Source organism: Pholcus phalangioides, unplaced genomic scaffold, assembly GCF_987345545.1.
Source record: "Pholcus phalangioides strain wild (caught in Gottingen) unplaced genomic scaffold, Ppha-v1.0 ptg000002l_1, whole genome shotgun sequence".
In the NCBI taxonomy this organism is placed as follows: Eukaryota; Metazoa; Arthropoda; class Arachnida; order Araneae; family Pholcidae; genus Pholcus; species Pholcus phalangioides.
In genome coordinates this window covers 7,878,717-7,898,851 of record NW_028301595.1, presented here as the reverse complement: position 1 = coordinate 7,898,851, position 20,135 = coordinate 7,878,717, and the positions used below count along the sequence as shown (strand labels likewise).

The 20,135-nt window shown below is 35.8% G+C and overlaps 1 protein-coding gene across 1 annotated transcript in view; it reads right to left on the bottom strand.

The window, feature by feature from the left end:
• Positions 1–19,752, bottom strand: part of LOC149089317 (zinc finger protein 277) — a 32,031-nt gene extending 12,279 nt beyond the window's left edge. Inside the window, exons 1-7 of the mRNA XM_089237834.1 lie at positions 19,622–19,752; positions 17,416–17,475; positions 15,843–15,922; positions 11,174–11,265; positions 10,573–10,637; positions 9,731–9,776; positions 923–1,055 (exon numbers count right to left, since the gene is read on the bottom strand). Of these exons, the coding sequence (XP_089093960.1) occupies positions 923–1,055; positions 9,731–9,776; positions 10,573–10,637; positions 11,174–11,265; positions 15,843–15,922; positions 17,416–17,475; positions 19,622–19,658 (513 nt within the window). The 5' untranslated portion in view covers positions 19,659–19,752. The remainder of the gene's footprint in view (positions 1–922; positions 1,056–9,730; positions 9,777–10,572; positions 10,638–11,173; positions 11,266–15,842; positions 15,923–17,415; positions 17,476–19,621) is intronic.
• Between the last annotated feature and the right edge of the window lie 383 nt (positions 19,753–20,135).

The window sequence follows — 20,135 nt, the reverse complement described above, 5'->3', positions numbered from 1 at the left end:
GGATGCCCAGTACAGTGTACAGCAATACCCAGACTTAACGCTGTCTCATATTAAATACAAATACAAATACAACGCCACAACAGGCAAATTGCCCAACGAGGTGGCTGAGTTAAGAACATCATGGATCCCCGAGCCCCTACCTACTACTGCTACCCACACATGCACCCCCCCCCCCCGCGGAACCCCCCAACGAATCGGTACATGCGGGAATGTGCGTGTACGTGTAGTGCTACCTGACGTAAAGTTTGTTTCTGTGTAATGCTTGTTATGTGTAGTGCTGTCATCTGCCCCCAGTTTTACAAACTATGAGTGAAGTGTTATGGTTGAATGATTTACCGTTGTAGGACTGTTGCTCTCTGTGGCGAGACTTTTTAACGGGGAGATCGGCTCGCATTTGCGCCTTGAAGTTGGGAACCACAGAAAACCAACTTCAGCCGACCACCACTGTGGGGTTCGAACCCGGATCCTCGCATCACGAGTCCGGCACTATAACCACTCGACCACCACAGCGGCATTATATATAAAAATGATTTTTCCCACACTCACACACATTTTGAACCAAGCTTGAGGGCTATTGATGTAATTTTCTTAGAGAGGAATATTTCCCTGAGAGAGGAGGCATAAAAAAGGGCAATAATATAAGAAAGAATTGATAAAATTTGCACACACAGATTTTACCTTCTTCCTCCTCCATTCACACATTCATGCTTTCTCCTCCTGAGGAAGGTGGGGTATAATAATTGGAAAAGTTAACCTTGAATCTTCTTTTCTGACTTATGCTGTCTGTCTCGAAATGAATTACTGACATAAGTTCGGGTATTACTGTACTTAGATCTACTGTAGTTAGACCTCCTAACCTTGTATACAATGTTATAAGAACATACAGATGAACAATATAAATGTAAAAATGAAAGAAACTGACCAAATAATTTATCAAGTAAAATTTATCATAAGTTTTGTTCTTTGGGTTGATCCGTTTGTGCAGCTTCTTGCGCATATGCTCTTTCAGAACCATCCAATCTTTGAAAGTCTTCTCGCAGTAGAAACACTGCAAACTGAGCATGTGAAAATGAGTGAATTGTAGCAAAATTACAAAAACACAACTTGATAATGCACAAAATATTATACCACTGAAATGGCGGGGGGGGGGGGGGGGGGAAGAAGTGCAGTATAAATTAAATTTGTCCACTACTCACTATTATTTACTGCTACATTAACAGGGTAAAATAGCCTCTCAATAATCCTAGGTAAATGGAGTAATGGTAAATTAGTAGTTTACAATACACATATTTGACGCAGAAGTTTTTTTTTTGTCACTGTTTTTGATTTTTTCATCAATAGATTTTTAAAATTTGCTTGAACAGATTTACAACAGATTTCTTAAAGAAATGTCCTCCTCCTGGTTGCCCCCAGCCCATTTTTCAAATTTTAAAATCATAACTTTCTATCTTAAAATAAAAATACATTCTTATTGTCAATAACATATACAGTAAAAGTCCATTATAATGAGAATCTCGCTAGTATGAGTAATTTGCAAGTGATTGTCAAAGAGCTGATGTTAATGATACAAAAAATATCTAATTATAGTGAGTTATTTATGAGTGAAAATCAGAACACAATCACTATAACGACAACAGAAATTCTTGAAAAACATTTTCCCTTCCCTTTCTTTAAGAATTATACATAAAATGGATTGGTAAGAGTGGTATTTTTTTAATCTCTTCATCATATAGGTGTTTATAAATGGAGCATGTCAGTATCTCCCAATAGATAAGAGGAACACATGGCATATATCTTTTCTTGTTATCTATATAGGAGGTGGAAAAACACAAAATTTTACTGTAGGTGTGTTGGGTGGGCAGGTGATGTAGGACCGCGGTTGGTTTTGATATCGTTGTTATTTCCCTCGAAAAAATCCTTCCTTCCTCTTTCCTTTTTTGGAACCTTCCAAAACTGGATGCAGATCAAACAGGTCATTATCATTTTCTCTGCCTTATATATTATTAAACATTTTTCATAGGGCAACGAATACTCCAGTTGCAGAAACTGCTGCATTCCACAAAGTGCAAAATTTTGTTGTATAATCAACATTATACAGTGGAACGTCAGTTAATGAGCGGTTTGGTTAACAAGCAATTCACATAACGAGCAAAAATTTTTAACAAATTTTGCCTCGGTTTATGAGCAATGATTCCCGTTACGAGCAAAAATTTAGCGCTTTATTTATTTTCACGTTATCAGAACTGAGATGACGGTTTTTTGCTTTCGACCACACACATCTCAATGAATTGTGGATGATATTCTCCCCAAAGTCTCTGGTAAGCGTGCCTCTTTCTAAAAATTAACACATGTACAAGTGTGAATAATTTTACGATACAAAACTAGATGTAGCATTGTAGACATGCGTATGTGCGCTTGAAGTAATTTTTTAAATTTTAGGAGAAAACTGTGGGCTGACTACATTATTGAACGTGGACATCTTTATGGACATTCTTTTCCTCAGCTGCCTCGTAGGACATTTTGCCTTTTGTGGCTTTGTATTTGTGACTTTGAGGGTCTAGCTCATGAAAAGAAGCCACTACTTGTCAAAGAGATTGTGTGCTTGGGGAAGACCATGGACTGGAGGTGCATAAGGATAGTATTCAAGAACTAATAGTGAAAAATGTCATAGAGTTGATGGTAGATGAAGAGTAATGGATCTTTTTCGCACTCCCCGGCATGAGTTTATGGACGGTTTCTCATCTGAGGAAGAGAGAAGTGTCTCACATAAAATGAAATTAGAAAGATGTGTAGAATGTGGGAATCTCTGTGCAAAACTCTGTAGGAAAGAACCACCCAAATAAAGCTGTAACAGTGTGCGAGCAATGAATGTCTAACAAACACTGCAATTTTCCATTTTCCAGAAATTCAAAAAAATTAGGCAAAAGCAAGTGTGATTTGATAAGGTTCTTTTGAAAGTCATACAAAAACAGAATAAGTTTGCAAACAATAGAGTCTTAAATCATCCTAAACGATAGTCTTTCTCTCTCTTTCATCGTTTAGAGTAAGTTGATTTGTAAACATTAGCAATTTGATGTTTATTTATGGCATTATTTATATTATGTGTATTTTATTGTATTATATGTATTATTGGTTATATATATTATTGGTTTAGTTATTGCTTGAATACGTTTTTATTAGCCATTATTATGGGAATTTTGGAACAAATTATCTGAGTTTCTATTATTTCCTATGGGGAAGTTTGATTCGAATAACAAGCTATTCGTATAACGAACACGTCAGTGGAACGAATTAAACTCGTTAACAAAAGTTCCACTGTATATATATATACGCAAAAAGAAATGTAAATTTATCTAGTTTATGACATGATGTCGCTCTCCACTTGTTAATACAAGATATACAGGAAACTGGATGTTGTGAAGATATTTATTATTTGAGATGTTACATTTTTTATAAGGAAAGAAAAACTCATCTCTGCCTCTACCGGGAGTCAAACCTGGGTCCCTCGATTGCCGGACGAGTGCTCTATCTCCTCTATAGCTTAGTGGTCAAAGCACTCGCCCGGCAATCGAGGGACCCGGTTTCGACTCCCAGTAGAGGCAAAGATGAGTTTTTCCTTCCTTAAAAAGAAAAAAAAAATTAACATCTCAAATAATAAATATCTTCACAACATCCAGTTTCCTGTATATCTTGTATTATCTAGCTTGTTTTTTTCTCCCATTTATGTTTCTAGAAGATAAAAATTAAAATTTGTTTATTAAGAGGTCTGTTATAAAGACAATTTCCCATGTGATTGTTAACTGCTGTTATAACAGACTTTTACTGTATTTTTAGGACCAGTATACTTTCATATTTAATCTTTTTCACAATTTTAAATATTCTTTATTAACAGTTTATAGCCAAATGAATTTTTTTTTTTCTATTTGTGACATTTGGAAAACACTGATTCAAGTCCTGCAACACCAGTTGCAACCTATCAAATTTTGTATTGAGAAAGTAAAGAGGAATGTAGTTATCGCTTGAACCTCCATTTAAATCAATTGAAATTGTAAATTAATTTACAAATTAGATTTATTCAGGAAAAAAGAGGTGAATGTTTTTATTAAATGTACTTCTCCTAGCTGCTTTATTTTGAGAAATATATAATTCAAAATTATTTTCACTTCACATGTTCACATTGTCACTTCGGAGAATTCTACTATTTCTGAAAATCATATGCTTTCAACATACTAGTTTTACTTCACTGTTGCGAAACATATAAAAATGTATTTGTCCTGGCATTAGGTAACTAACAGGAAGGTTTGATCATAAGTTAGGGGTGATAAAAATTTTAAAAAAAATCAAGATTTCTTGGTCCTGCAACCTTACTTTGGTTGCAACATTAAGCGGCAGTAATGTTTCACATAAAGGCTCTACTTGAAGAATGCCTCTTGTGCTTCAGCAAAATAAACACAAATTAGAAATCTGTTGTCCCAGGGGTCAGCACGGATCATGGCCTCAAAATTAGTGAAAATAGTGACCAAAATGTTTGAAAAAGTGACCAAATAGTGACCGAAATGTTTAAAAGTGACCAAATAGTGACCAAAATATTTTTAGAGAGAGAGACCAAATGGACAATGAATTTTTATTACCAAATTGAATGAATTGAAATTGAATTTAGTTTTAACTTTGCATTTCAATAGAACTCATTGAAATTGCTTTTTTTACATAATAGCGTGAAATAATTAAATCAAACTCAAACGCATTCTGCTAACCAGAAAAGTTTTGAACAACTTATCAAATTTATCAACAACTATGTGTGAGAGAATAACTACATTACATCCTTTTTAAGTAACAGCAGCAATGCCTTCCCCCATGTTGCTTTCCACAACCCATCTTAAAATCAATTTAAGCAGGAAAAACTTCAAAGCGGGAAAATTTTTTCCCTTTCAAAGAAGGGAAAAAAATGAAATAACACAAAATTTGATGAGAGAATTTGTCCCATCTACATTCCAGTGGATTTTTCATTCATGTTATGCTATGAATGACAGTATACAAAATGTACTCAAACTTTTTTTAACTAGTACAAATTTGACTTACATACCTAGGTTTGTATAATATGTTCCAACAAATTTTAAGAAATTTACTTAATGATTAAAAACCATAAAATTAAATTTTTAACATTTTAAATTATTAAGTTAAAAAATTACTTAAATTACTGAATTATAAAATGTTTAAATTATTAAATTAACTAAATTATTTTAATTATTGTATGTTGAGGGAGGGGCAATCCACCCTCCCCCCAGCGTCAATGGCAGAGCCTACTGATGTATACATATATATGATGTATATCAATTGTCATCGTGCCACACCCCTAAGACCTTAAAGTATCTCCACCTATGGCTGGACTGGGAAAAGTGGGCGAGGGCACCAAAATAGTACTGTCCTTGGGTGAGGGAAAAAATAAACCAGTTTTGGAATTTGTAAAAATATATATTTTCCAAATCCTTTTATCCAATCCTTTTTTCCCTGCAAAAAAAAACAAACCACATTTACTCCTTTACCCAGAAACACAGGGGTGGGAAGTGACAAAGTCCATTTCGGAGCAGCTTTGAAGCAGCAAAATTCAGGATTCTGAGCAGTTTTGGAGCAGCAAATTCAGGATTTGGAACAGCAAAATATAGGATTCGGATATGTTTTGGAGCAGCAAAATATAGGATTTGGAGCAGGGAAATTAACAAGAATATTTTCGTTAACCCTCATCCCTTTTCAAAATAAAACTGCACTGTCTTTTGTTATCAAAAATCTTTTCTTCAGCTTGTTTTTTGTTTTTGGTGTTTCAGGCTTTTGACACCTTGTTTGAAAGAGAGGCTGTCATAAAATTTTTCACACCAGTCTATTTAAGATGATTTTTGCTTACTGAGGGCACTATTTGCTGTCTTGAACAGCAGCACTTCAAATGAGCAAAAAATTTTCTATAAGTTTTTTATACTCGGAAAGAAATTGTTGCAAAATGGGGGAGAATTCGGAAGAATCAACACGACGTTTGGCGATTAAGTACGCATTATTTGGCAAGATTAGCGATCTGACACTCGTTATTCGGCAGTTTCTAAATTAACATTCGTAATTCGGCGAAAACACACTTTTTACTTCCGGAATGGAAATTTTTTTCACGAAACATCTGGATTTGACGCAATGACGATCGACTACAGTAATTTCTGCTGCTTCCAGTGGCGACTTTTTTTTAAACGGCAACCAACTGACTCGCATTTGCACTTTAAAGATTTTTTTTTTTTTTTTTTTTTGAAGCCGAGCACAACTCAGGTCTATCGCCATGGGCAATTTACTAGCTAGTGAGTTGTGCCGGAAGTGTAAGTATGTGTACCTAACAGTCTGAGGGCGTATTTAGTGTTGTGTATGATTTTTTAGTGCTGCCATCTATATCTCAGAAGTGAAGTGTAATGACTGAATATTTATACTGTTTGTAGGACTGTCGCTCTCTGTGGCGAGACTTTTTAACGGGGAGATCGGCTCGCATTTGCGCCTTGAAGTTGGGAACCACAGAAAACCAACTTCAGCCGACCACCACTGTGGTGACGATGGGGCTCGAACCCGGGTCCCCGCGATGCGAGTCCGTCATTATGACCACTCGACCACCACAGCGGCGCACTTTAAAGCTGAAAGACCATTGCAAACTATCTTCAGTTGCACAATCACGGATATTATCGGGGTTTCACGATGGAAAGGCCGATAGTTGAAATAAGGCGTACAGTGGAATATATATAAAACACGCTCTTAGAAAGAATCGTTTCACGGTAAGCAGGAACAAAAAATTTTTGGCGTCCTTTAAGAAATTCAGGACATACGAAGCAAAATTAGCTATTTGGCGCAGAAAAATACGAAAACACTATTGGAGCAGGATGGCGCAAGATGTTAATTTTGGCGCGGTGTTCCTACCCCTGGAAACAGTATAATTTTGGCCTCCCCCCGTAATTTTTAACAGAAAAAAAGACTCAGCGGCCTTCCCGGTAAATTTCCCATGAACCTTGTAAGCACCAACGTGGCGACTTTTTTTCGAGCCAAGGAATCGCCGTTTTGCGGTAGTCAATTCAAGATGGCTGACAAAGGGCACATAAAAAATTACAAAAAAATATATAATTTATAATATGAATTAACCTAATATGCGAAAATCGATAGAAATATATCGGGAAATACGGAAAATTAGCATGAAATGAATACAAAAATTGAATCAACAACATACGGGATTTATAAATGCGGTTGATACAGAGTTTATGGATGCTGCTGTCAGGGCTACCTATTTTAGAGCGAAAACAAGTCGCCACGTTAGCGCTGACTCCTCCCGTAACTTTCAACGAACAAAAATAGTGAATTCGCCCCCATCCGGGACACCTGATTTACCATGGCCGTAATACAATTGTTTTTTATGGAGGGGAAACGTAATTTTACTGCCCCTTGACTGTGAAATTCGATAATTTTGCAAAGGAATTTTTGCCTTTTCTTAAATATACCATTCCATCAAAAACGCCGTCCAAGGCATTGCCCCCCCCCCCCCCCGCTTTTGGATCTGATCACGGTATGTAGCAATCCGGGTCGCAAGTACGAACGAAAATTTACTATCGCTCGGGGCCGGTATCCACTCTTTTTAACAGAAAATGAGTAAACTCGGCACCTTTCCTCGTTCAACACCCGTGGAACCAGACCACCGCCCTCTCCTATTGCGGTCATAACAAACTCGAGACAAACGTTTTAATAACTTCCGAGGTCTAAAAATAAGATTTTTCACACATCAAGAATGGCGCGCAAGATGTCGATATTTGTTTGGGGGGGGGGGGGGCAGAGCGTACCGACTGAGCTGAAGAAAAACAATGATCATTTGATCAAATGTTCATTTTGAACTCTTTTTCCATAAAAGTTGCAAAAACAAAAAACAAGATCATTTTCGTTCATCAAAAATACGGCCGGCAATCAGAAGGGAGAAACAAATCGAATCCCGACATACATCCATGCGGAAAAAACAGACATCTCACCTATAGAGAAAAAACCAGTCTATATATCCGTGCTCCCGTGAGGGTACGCCGCCGCCGATTTGCATACAGCGTCGGAACAACCGGTTCCCTCACGTGCATGGAGAGAAAAAAAAAAGGAAAACAATCCAACAATATTAAGTCAACAATCAGTATCGTGAAGATGCTCTAAATTAAGTTACGGCCCGGGCGTAAAAAAATTAATATTAGGCCCTTTAAATTAGGAAAAAAATGTGAAGTAGGGGCCAAAGGCGCGCTCGGTGTGCCCATCGTTAAATCCGCCTCTAGTTACGGCTCGCATGCACGTTAACTGAGTTTTTATCAGCCTGATGACAAATTTTCATCTGATTTGGAAATCCTTGTGTTAAACTAAATGTTGAATTGCAGGATTCTGTGATCTTTTCATAAATAGTTCTCCTTTCGATCAAATTTGGGGGTACGGTTTCTTGCTGAGATTTAAATCCAGTTAGAAAAATAGTACGAATTTTATTTGTCGATAGATCGCGATTTTCAATCGGATGATTTTTTTTTTTGTAAGTAAATTCAAAATACATGCGAGCTTCTTTAACCTTGGCCAGCTACAAGAGTATTCTCCAAAGCGTATTAATACGCTTAATACGTATTAATAATACGCGTCTTTAATACGCGCTTTGGTATTCTCCCGCTGCGCGTAAGTTAGCTTCTGCACGGGCTCTCTAATCGTCATTTCAAATAACATTTAAAAAAATTAACAAAAGTAACGATAGAACAAACAACAAATGTAACTTGCTCGATGCTCCAAGAAAGGAATTCGGCCCTTAGGACTAAAATTTTTTAAAACAAATAAAATAAAGGATCAATTTTAAAATAAGATGCAAATGAAAGAACGAGTGAGCACGTGGGGAAATAATAAAGAATGGTAGTATAGGGGGGAAAAAATTCTTTGTTGTAAGTACGCCTTTTATGCTAGTTTTTTTTCCGACTGGCTTTTCCATAAAATGACGATTCTTTAACCAAGGAGCTTTCTTTTTCCAAGCGCCTTGAAATCAAGTTATGCTGACGTCACACGGTATGCTCCCGGGAAGATATGATGCCTTCGATCGTAGTTCAATGAAGGGAGGGAGAAAATTAGTGATATTGAACAGGTAAAGTTCCTCCTTGAAGAAAAGAAAAACACTGACAGCAGAAAAGCGCGCGAGACCGAGGTTTTTTTGCTAAAAAAGTGGAAAAAGTGACCTGGGCCTGAAAATACGTAATAAAAGTGACCAGTTTCTAAAAAAGTGACTTTTAGTGAAAAAAGTGACCCGTGCCGAGCCCTGTTGTCCCCATAAAATTGCAAAAAAAAAAAAAAAAAAAGAGAAATGCAAATAAAAAGGAAATAAGAACACAATTGACAAAAAAAAATTGTTCAGAGTATCAGCACTTGTTCAAAATGAACATGAGCAACTGAGATAGATGGAACATGTTAAGCATAAATATCAAATTAGTGCTAAAACCGGCAAAATGAATCATCAGATTTGCCTATCTCTTAACTGATGAAACTTAAATTAATATTTTTTCAGAATTAATTTTGAACAAACTTATCAGAAGTTAAAGTGTTCCTAGAATGTTTTTCATTGTCATTTATTTTTGATATTTTTTTATTTTTTGTCTACTTTTGTGAGAATGACCATTCTCAAACGAACCATTCAAAAAATGAATATTTTTGCATACACAGAGAACCTTACTTTTTCAGTTTCTCACTAAGGACATTCAGCAGCTCATTTCCAAAAACTATTTAAAAAAAAAAGAAAATGATTTTTTATTTATGATTATGCAGTGCCTTATGAATTACACTATAAAAAATGAAATATTACCAATCATACATATATAGCTACAAGTATTCCATAAAATTTTCTCATATTGCTGAATCTGTGAATATGGCGATGACTCTTAATATTCATACATGTCTTCAGGTGCCAAATAGATTTTAAAAAGATTATACTTGGGGATATACAAACAATTTTGACAACTGTAGCTCTCTTACTTCCCTTACTTTATTCCTTATGAATCAAGGAAAGCATATCTAGATAACAATTAAATTATAGAGAAGGGGGGGGGGGGAACACAAATTTTTTTTCTCTACTGGGTAAGCATGCATTAATGTTGTCAGTGAATAAAACATCTCTTCCAACTATGTCCCACACTTTGAGAACCACAGGGTTACAATGCATTTTCAATGACCTCTTCAGGTCATCAAAATTTCATTGGTAATTCATTGGCAATAAAGTGTTAAGAGAGAGTTCTGCTATACATAACATGCTTAAACATACTTCATCGATTCTCACTTTCACTTCCAATATGGACTCCAGATGGCAACACTTCTTGAACACTAGACATACATAACCTTGACATCATAAATAAGACAAGACCACACATAATGCACAAATTTCCAGCATGCACCTATTTGTTAGATATTCCTCAGAGGAATGATTAAAAGGTGCATGTTTAGTAGTAGTACTACATAACATGCTGGCATATGCCAAAAATATATAAATGCAGCTTATAACACATTTGTTAAAACACTCACCAATGTTGTCAGCAGCACCAACGTGGAAATTATGATCCCTCGATAAATGTTCAAAAAGTAGAGATCTGACGGGAAAAACAATTGGAATTGTTAAATAAAAAACTTTTAAAATATCTTAGTTGCTGTGAAGAAAAAGTGAACATGCAAATTTTAAATTTACCATCAGGATTATTTTTATCAAATTATAGAGATCAAATGATTTGACTAATTTTTCACCATTTCCCCCAAACTCCCCATTTTTTCCATTGAATTCTGACAGGTAATACGGATTACAGGAGAAATAATTCACCACAGCTCCTTCCCCACAGAATTCAATTTTTTTAATAATAATTATAATAACAAACATCATAAGAATTTAAATTGTAATGAATTAAAATTTCACATCAAATGTGCCATTTATGCAATGGAAGTTCATGGAAATGAACTACTTTACAGACTTCCCGCAAAGAGCTGACACATCCAGGAGGAAGCAGTCTGTGTATCACGGATTCAAAAACACCACCTTGAAATAATCTCCCAGTCCTTTAAAATATCAAAGTTTGACTGTATCAAAAAAGTAAAAAAACAAGAGAAATCGAAAAAAAAAAAACTATATAGATACCGGTTGCCAGTGAAATGTTGGCGGCAGAACAGGCAATCTCTTGAAAACGATGAGTCATTTCTCTCAGCTTCTTGGATTTTCAACACTTGCTTCTGTGAAAGTGAAACAGTAGAAAAATATTTTCTATTAGGCTTACTTATTGCATCATATTTAACACTAGAAGCAGCACGTTTACGTACTACCTAGAAGCGCCGAGGCCAGTCAGAATGACCAGTTTGTAATTTCGGCTATCGACACTCATGTTTTTGTTTGTTTTTTTATTTCACTTCGATAAAAGGCACATATTCGTATAGGGAAACAGTATAATAGCAAGAACGAAAACTTTATTTCTTGAGAATATTGAAATTATTTTTTTCCAATACATATTTATACTTATAATTGCATATAAGGTTATTATGCATCTACACTCATTTCAATTCATTCCACACACTTTTTGCATTTCACCACTTTTTCTGCGATGGAAATGTATTTCCTGCACACATATTTTTCGCACATTGAGCAGTTGTTTTATTTTTGTTGCATAGACCAACCTGACACAGTCGTTGTTTTCTAGAGACAGTCGCACTTGTAGTTGACATCGACATAGTCACACTAGGTTTCGACCTTTGAACCACATAAGGTTCTCTAAGTTCTTCGGCTAGTTTTGGAAGGAAATTGTCTAGAAATGGTTTTCATTTATGCTTTTGTAAATCAACCAGGCATTTATTGATGCCAAATCTAGAATATTGTAAAAAACATGTACTGGCCATCTTCTTGAGGAAACTCGAATGGAATCGAGTCATCTGATCTATTGCATCTACACCACACTTGGTTTTGGTGTAAAACCTCACAGTTTCTGGAAGTTGTTTTTTACTCTGGTGATCTATTTCAATACTTTGGTGCATTGAACTTAGCATGACAACATTTTTAGATTTCTTTCTTTGGTATACACTCAAAGTAAAGTCTCTATGTTTGGGGAAACCAGTTTCATGTATATTGGTCTTTGATTGTTGTTGTATTTCTCTGTAAATTTCTCTACCATATTTTCTAATTGTTCCCACTAAGCTTGTATTCTTCTGTTATAGTTTTTCTGCAAGTGATAAAGAGGTGAAATAATTCTCAGTGGTCACATTTTCTACCTGCTTTCAGATAATGTTCAGCAAGTATTGTGACAACATATTCAGGCAAACATGGTTTTTTTTCATTTCTCGACTCATCTTTTCCAAGATATGGAAAGGCATTGCACATCCAAAATTTAATACCAAATTTATCGGGTTTGTTGGGCATATACTGGGTGAACCTGCATCGTGCTTTCGAAGGGAACAGTTGCTCATCCATGCAGCGATTTTCACCAGGTATGTAACAACTTTGGCAATTCCCAATAAATTCATACCATATTTCTGAGCACAAGGCAAGTTTGTCAGTTTTCAGTTGATGGGACCTTATGGTTTTTGGGTTAAACCTCAAATACTTCATTATCTCCCTAAATTGGTTCCATGACATTGTTTGTGAGAAGAAAAGCGGTCACCAAACATTCTTCCACAAGAAATCATAGTCGATAGAATTACATCCATATGCTCCGCTTGATGTGTCATATCGCACTGAAGGCATGTAATCCACATCATTGGGATCATCGTTATCAATAGGATGTATATTTTCTTTTATTTGATTCGTCAATATCGGACTCATTTTCTGATAGCTCCTGTGAAACTTTCGACAATTCTTGTGGGCAGAGATTCTGACGCCTTGAAGTCATCCTTACGCTTAGAACAATCACGCATAACCAAACGGAAAATCACAAGAAGCCAAACTAACTGTATGACTCTTTTTTTTGAGACAAACAGATCCACCACTTAGAAAAAGTACAAATCCCAAAGTTCTAAATGTGGGGGTGTTAAAATGTTGGTCACAGCTGTAGCATGGCACGGCTGAAGCTTGTTCTGTTCAAGTGATACTATTCTATAAATAATGTATGTACTGTAACATGAGATGTTCACGTGAAGAGTCTCTCCCTTCACAGGGACCAAAGGGCCATATGGGGGCCCGGGAGGGAGAGAGTTGAGATCCAGTACTCAACTGAGCACCATAGAAATATGCCTATCACCTGTCATCACATTCTGAATGTGCCAAATGTGTTATGAAAAATATCGGAAATTTGAATTCCAAAAATTAACCACAATAACCTAAAATCAGTTATAAAAGAGGTTTCATAATTTTCGCATCAATAATTCTATCGATTGATTAAACAATTATAGAAAAGATATGGAATCCATCCAATGACGTTTTAAGATATTCCTTCCGGTCAAATTGACCGGCCATGGTGCTTATAGGTAGAATTAAAAATATCTCGGTCAGTTTTGATTTTTGTCAAACAACGTTTGCACAGTATAATGCTCAACTACTTTCAGGAAAAGTCATAAAATTTTAAGATTGTAAAAAAATAAGTTCATCATGAAACAGGAGCAAGAACTTCAAAAACGGTCAAAATGACCGGCCTGGCGCTTCTAGTGTTAAGGATAGCATGTTAGTTAGGGATACAGTATTCTATATCATTAGGTGGGATATACCTTATAAATAAATAATATCACAAAAGAAAAAATCTCATAAAAACATGAACTTCAGAAAGTAAAAGGAGAGAAAAAAGTGCAATTTCTTTGGAACTGGAATTTCTAGATACTTTCTAACTCATGGCCAAATGTAACTAAATCTGAGATTTCCCACCTGTGAAAGGATTTTTGATTTTTTTCTCGGCAAGGCCATCTTAATGCATGGACCCACACGGACACAAGTGCATAGTGGTACTCATGTCAATGACATCAAGATATACAAAAATTAAAGTTTAATATAACATACAAGATTCTAAATATTTGGTGGCTGGTACTTCAAGTAAGTGGGGACTTAAAGCATCTCTTTGCCTGAAGCCTAATGATAATGTCAATGATAATAGTCCTGAACGCACATTTGGCACAGGTTTTTCATTTTTTCATGTGAAATTCTTATAATAAAAAATATTACCTGCATTTTCTATTGAAGTTATAGTCATAGCTATATATCATGTAACTTTATATATTGATCATGTAATGCCTATGTTTAAGGATGTTTAGTGTTTTTGCATGTTTTGGATGTACATAACTTGGATCATGTTTAGGGCCACGATGACCAATCTAAGACAGTTTACGAATACAGAAGCTAATTTCTTAGTTCTGAGAACAAAGAAGAGGCCTCATAAACTCATATACAATTGGAAACATCAATACCATAATATGATGTCATCATAAGTGGCCATCAGTTATAACATACATTATAGCTCCCCCCCCCCCCCCCCCCCAGAGTAAAGGCCTGATTCTAATCTTCAAATCTAGTCATTTTTATTTTAGTTTATGGTAAACAGTATAAATGTTTACCTTCGGGTTTTGCTCATGGTTTGCCCTATATATTGTCATTATTTGTTGCCATTCTAAAACAATGATATTTGATTGTTTATTGTTGTGTGTGTGGTTATGTAAATTGTTTGTGATGACATAATTTCTCCTGTCTCTCAATGAGAGATGTTTGTGGTCAAACTGGATCAAGAACAGACCGATTGCGATTATGCATATATAGCGATCGTAAGTAGAGCACAATCACATTTTATCATATTTTGTCACTCAGTACTTGACTTTTGTACTTTTCAGTACAATCCATTTTGCCGTTGGATGGAAGCTGTATCAAAGAAAAAATTTAAAATAAATTTTTAACTAGAGCTTGAGCATGCCTGATTTTGGCAGGACCAGATGAATTTCTTTTATAAAGTAATTTGATAATTGGAGTTTGTTGCAACAGGCGATAATGGGTTAAGCCAGATAATGTCCATATGGTGACACTGTTGCCATTCTGCCTTAGACTACAGTGAAGATGCTGATACTTGACTTGGTTGCTCATCCCCGCTTCACCTCCATTGGAATGCCAATGCTGCTGGGGAGAGCTGTTGGTGTCTCGTCCATGCTGCCCACAATTCACAGATCACTCAGATGTCTAACTTCCTTTAAAGATCTGATAACTTCATGATAAAAGGTTACAGGTTTGCCTCTTGTGATATGGTTCCAGAGTACAAAAGAAAACTAGCGAACAAATGACTTTCATGCTTGAACTTTTGAGCGGAAAAGTGTTGATAAAGACTTCACTGTAGTCAAAGGCAAAAGGGCAACAGCATTACCAGATTATTTAGATTATTTCTATGATGACCATTTTTACCGTCAAGCAACAATTTTGAGTTGAATAATGATTAATTGAAAAAAATCTAATTTTTAACTGCAAAAATTTATGTATTCAATTAGTAATAAATGCCTTGTTGTGAGACAATTGATTTCACGTTTGTTCCTTTTGCTGCCTGTCAATTTGAATAGAAATAGAAATCTAGGAATGCAATTTGGTGTGGTAATATTGCAAATTCACTGTATGTTGCTTCTTTGATGAACTGCTGCACCTGTCTTGAAGTCACTGCCACAGACAGCCACAATTGCATTACAGAGGGCGAGTAACTATCACACTGTCTGTTGTTTTCATGATTGCATTGTGGAGGGTGAGTATAGTCTGGATCACCATTGTGATGCTGCTGTTGCACCAAAAGCATCGAACATTTGAGCCTTTTTGTCGGAAAGTTGATGCAGATTTTTCTTTCTCTAGAAATTAAAAACTATAAAATGCTTACCAATCTTTCTTGTTGAAACTTCTGCAACAGAACTGGATCATCTGTCAGCGGTGGAGGTGGGACACCAATCTCTTGACTGCCTAAATAAATGAATACTTGGCGCTTTAATAAGATTGGACTAATAAACACAACAGTACAATGAATATATAATGTCAAAAGACCTTAAGGGGGAAGTAAAAATAAAAAGTAGGTGGTGTCTCAGAATTTGATGCTGAATTCCTCAGCCCTGTGTGACTTATGTGCAAAGTGGCCAGGTAGACTTATAAGGAAAATGTCCTGCAATCCGATGCTATATCAGCAATTGGGTTAAAAGTAGTAGCAAGGAAATTCTGTGCTTTAAACGTGAAACTTTTGAAATTATACAAGGTTAAGGGACATAATTTCTCACTTAAAAATTCTTTCGCTGATCAAAAAACAAAAAACATAGAAATTGATAAGTACAGTGATACCCCAACTAACGAATGCCTAGGCTTACAAAGTTTTTGGCTAATGAAGATTTTTTTTGTGAGTTTCCCACCTCAGCTAACAAGTACAGATCGGGCTAATGAACAGTTTCAATGATGTGGATGCATATGCTAACCTAACACAGTCACTCAATGAGCTGAATTTTCATGTCAATCATCGTCAGAATTACTTTAGTAGGTCTACAATTAACTTGCGTCTGAGTCAGAACTTTTTTCCCAGATGTTACTTCTACTTTTTCTAGAAGTTTTTTGAAGCATTTCATGTAAAATGAAAGATTCAGCTAATAGAAAATGCATTGAAGAAAAAAAAGAACCTATGTTTTAGGAGCATGCGTTCCTTCAGTGAAAGACTCTTAGCATCAAACTGAACAGTCTGGACATTTTAGAAACTCATTTTTTCTATCTGCATGCATCAGACACAGATACAAACTGACGATATTGAAAAAAAAATATACACTTACAGTCACAGGATATGACTTTTTGTTTTTTGCCAATGATTATGACTAGCATTCGTCAATATGCATTTAGATGCTTTATTCACACATACAAATTCAATTTTACTTCTCCAAATTTCATTGAGGAGTGAAAATACTCCTAGAAATTTATGTGGTTAGTTATTTCTTACTGATGAATAAAAATACTCTCATTTTTCAAAACTACCCGTTAAAAATTTGGTGAGGAGTGAAATTACTTTCTAAAATTATTTTTTGGATAACACTGATTATCAAGGCTGGAAAAATCCCAGGCGCTAGGTTGCCACGGTGACTAGAAAATCAGTATTGGCGCTTAAAATTTTCTAAATGAATTTACTAAATTGGAGTCTAAGTGTGACACATGGGAAAAGTTAAAAAAAAAACCCATTATTTAGGACCATTTTCTTTAGGAAAATATCATGCTTGGCTCCTAAGAAATTGGGCTGGCGCCTGAATATTTCTTTGATTTGTCAAGCCCTGCTGATTATGACTCCTACCAAACTGTTGAATGCCCTTCTTCAAAGTGGCCAACCAGTTTGAATTTGTTAAGAAATGCCTTTGTTGTGAATTAAAAAACAATGAAATTTCTAGAAATTATCATGAATGATTGCAACAGATGTGCTATATTGAACTCACCATTGTAAGAACCTTCCGCAGATGTACAGTCGCTCATGTTCAGGCTCTTCATTTCTTTGTCTAAATTTGGTTTGAACACACTTTAATTAGTACACATTAGCAACAGCACGAGATATTTATATAGATAAAAGTACAATGATATCTTGAGGAATTTGTAACAACCCCAACTTGTGGAGCATTCCATCGCCCTGAAGTGCGTGTGACCGCAGAAGATCTTTCCTATATACACGTGAGATATAAGATATATATATATATTCCCTATATACGGGGTGATTATAAAAAAACTATCCCGACATATGGGCCCCTAACTATCATACCATTCACAGAAACTGAATGAAATTTTGGCATAAGGTATTTTGAGGTATGCGCTCAAGAATGATATGGAAAACAACAATGTCACTCTAACAGTTACGGTTACAGTGAGAAAATTTCGAAAATATCAAATGGCAACACCAAGTTTTTTGTATTGGAATGCGATCTCCATACTGAAAAACACTAAATGGCGTTGGAATGGCACCTGTAGCACGAAAATCCCCGGAGCTAGGCAAGGAAAAAGGACTTTGCCGTGCACCAGAGCATTAATGTTCGTTTCATTCATCACACCGTTTCTTCGGCTGAGATCCCAGCCTGATTAGTCCTCCACAAGGTCATGTGGAAAATTTGTGAAACACAATAAAATGCTTTATTTTATGCTGCTTCTCTGTCCTTATTGGTTGTCTTCACTTTTAGCCTATCTACCGCCGGTGATTTTCATGCTACAGTTGCAGTTCGAACGCTATTTAGGGTTTTTCACAACGGAGATCACATTCCAATACAAAAAACTTGGTGTTGCCATTTGATATTTTCGAAATTTTCTCACTGTAACCGTAACTGTTAGAATGACACTGTTGTTTTCCATATCATTCTTGAGCGCATACATCAAAATACCTTATACCAAAATTTCATTCAGTTTCTGTGAATGGTATGATAGTTAGGGGCCCCATATGTCGGGATAGTTTTTTTATAATCACCCTGTACATCCTATATACAGTCAAACCTCGTTAGTCCGTCACCCGCTTAACACGTCACTCCACTTACCGGGTCACTTTTTGGAAATCTCAATTGCCCTCAGGAAGGAATTGGCACAGCTATGGCTTACTCCGTTTAACGAGTCACTCCGATTACTAAGTCATATTTTTGCTCTCCCAAGAGTGAGTCATTAACAAGGTTTGACTGTATATACGTGATGAATTACGATGTCATAATGATGTTGGCACGCTAGATCAATGTTAAGTTACCATTCGATTTGTGTATCGGATAGCAACAGATAGCCTCCTAACTCAGCTAACTGCTTGTAATGATTGACATTAGACTTTCCCCCAGATTGCGGCATCAATTTTTTTCATAAACTTTGCTGCTGTAAATGGCACTAAAGGGCACCGCATTCGATTCTGTGTATACCCAGAATGCATGAAATTAGATACACTCATTTTCCTTGGAGATCAATTTTTGAACATTTGTGGCTATTTTGGTGTAAAAGAGCAAACAGGATAAAAAAAACCCCGATTTCTTTACATGTTATGCATCAGATTGCAACCCTAGTACAACCTGAAGTCTTGATGCCAAGTTGGTGCTGAAAAGGGGTCTTTTACTCATTTATGCCGGAATTAACTGTGAGAAAAACCAAATCACATCATAACAGCTTGAGTGATTAAGAAAAATTAAATAGATCATTGGAGACATCCTTAGAAGAAAACTAAGTTAATTTTTTTAGTAATCCTCAAAGTCTACTTATTGTACCCAGAATAGAAATTCCAATGATTTCACGTCAACAAGTCATTCTTATCACAGATATGAATGAAGGGGGGGGGGGGGTTACAATTATATATATATATATATATATATATAAAGTTATTTCAATTATTTCACAGTCCTAAATCTTAGAAAAATATATAAACTAATCAATCCCAGAGAAAGCTATGCTTCGGGCATGATCCAAGAACTAAGAATAAACAGGGTATCAAGTGAAGCAAAAATTGACATTGACACATGATAGAAATTTGATCAGTTTTATATCAACAAATCAATACTTATCTCAGATATCAACAGGGCTTACAATAAGGGAACACAGCAATAAAAGTTATCAGTTACATGAATAAAGCTAAATAAAGCTATTTTACAACTTCATGTCCTAAATTTCAATTTTATAAAATATATAAAAACTAACCAATCCCAGAGAGATCTATGCTTTTGGCATGATCCATTATCTTGAACGAAGAATAAACTGGGAATCAAGTGAAGCAAATTGACGTTGGTGAAGGATCACATATTTATGTAAACAAACAATTCAACTTGAAATTTTACAGGGCTTTGGCTGTTCGGGTCGTTTTCTGAAAACGACGCAGTGGGCAGAGTCTTCTTCTTCTTCTTCAATTATACAGGGCTTTATGCCTTCGGGCCATCCCCTGTTAGAGAAAGAACATTCCACAAGAGCATAGAACATGTTATAAAAATATACTAACGAAAGAAGTAGGCAGAGTCAAAGCGCTTGAAGAGCTTTGGGCGGAGTCAGATGACCAGTACTTTTACACCAGAGTATCATTAAAATACAAATTACGAATAGTTCAGTAGCTTTATTTAACCATCCGTCAGAGAGAAAGTGAAAGTTATCCAAAAAACAAATCGGTGTTAACGTCTATTAGATTTTATCTCCAGTTGAATATTTCAAAAATTAAGAAGAT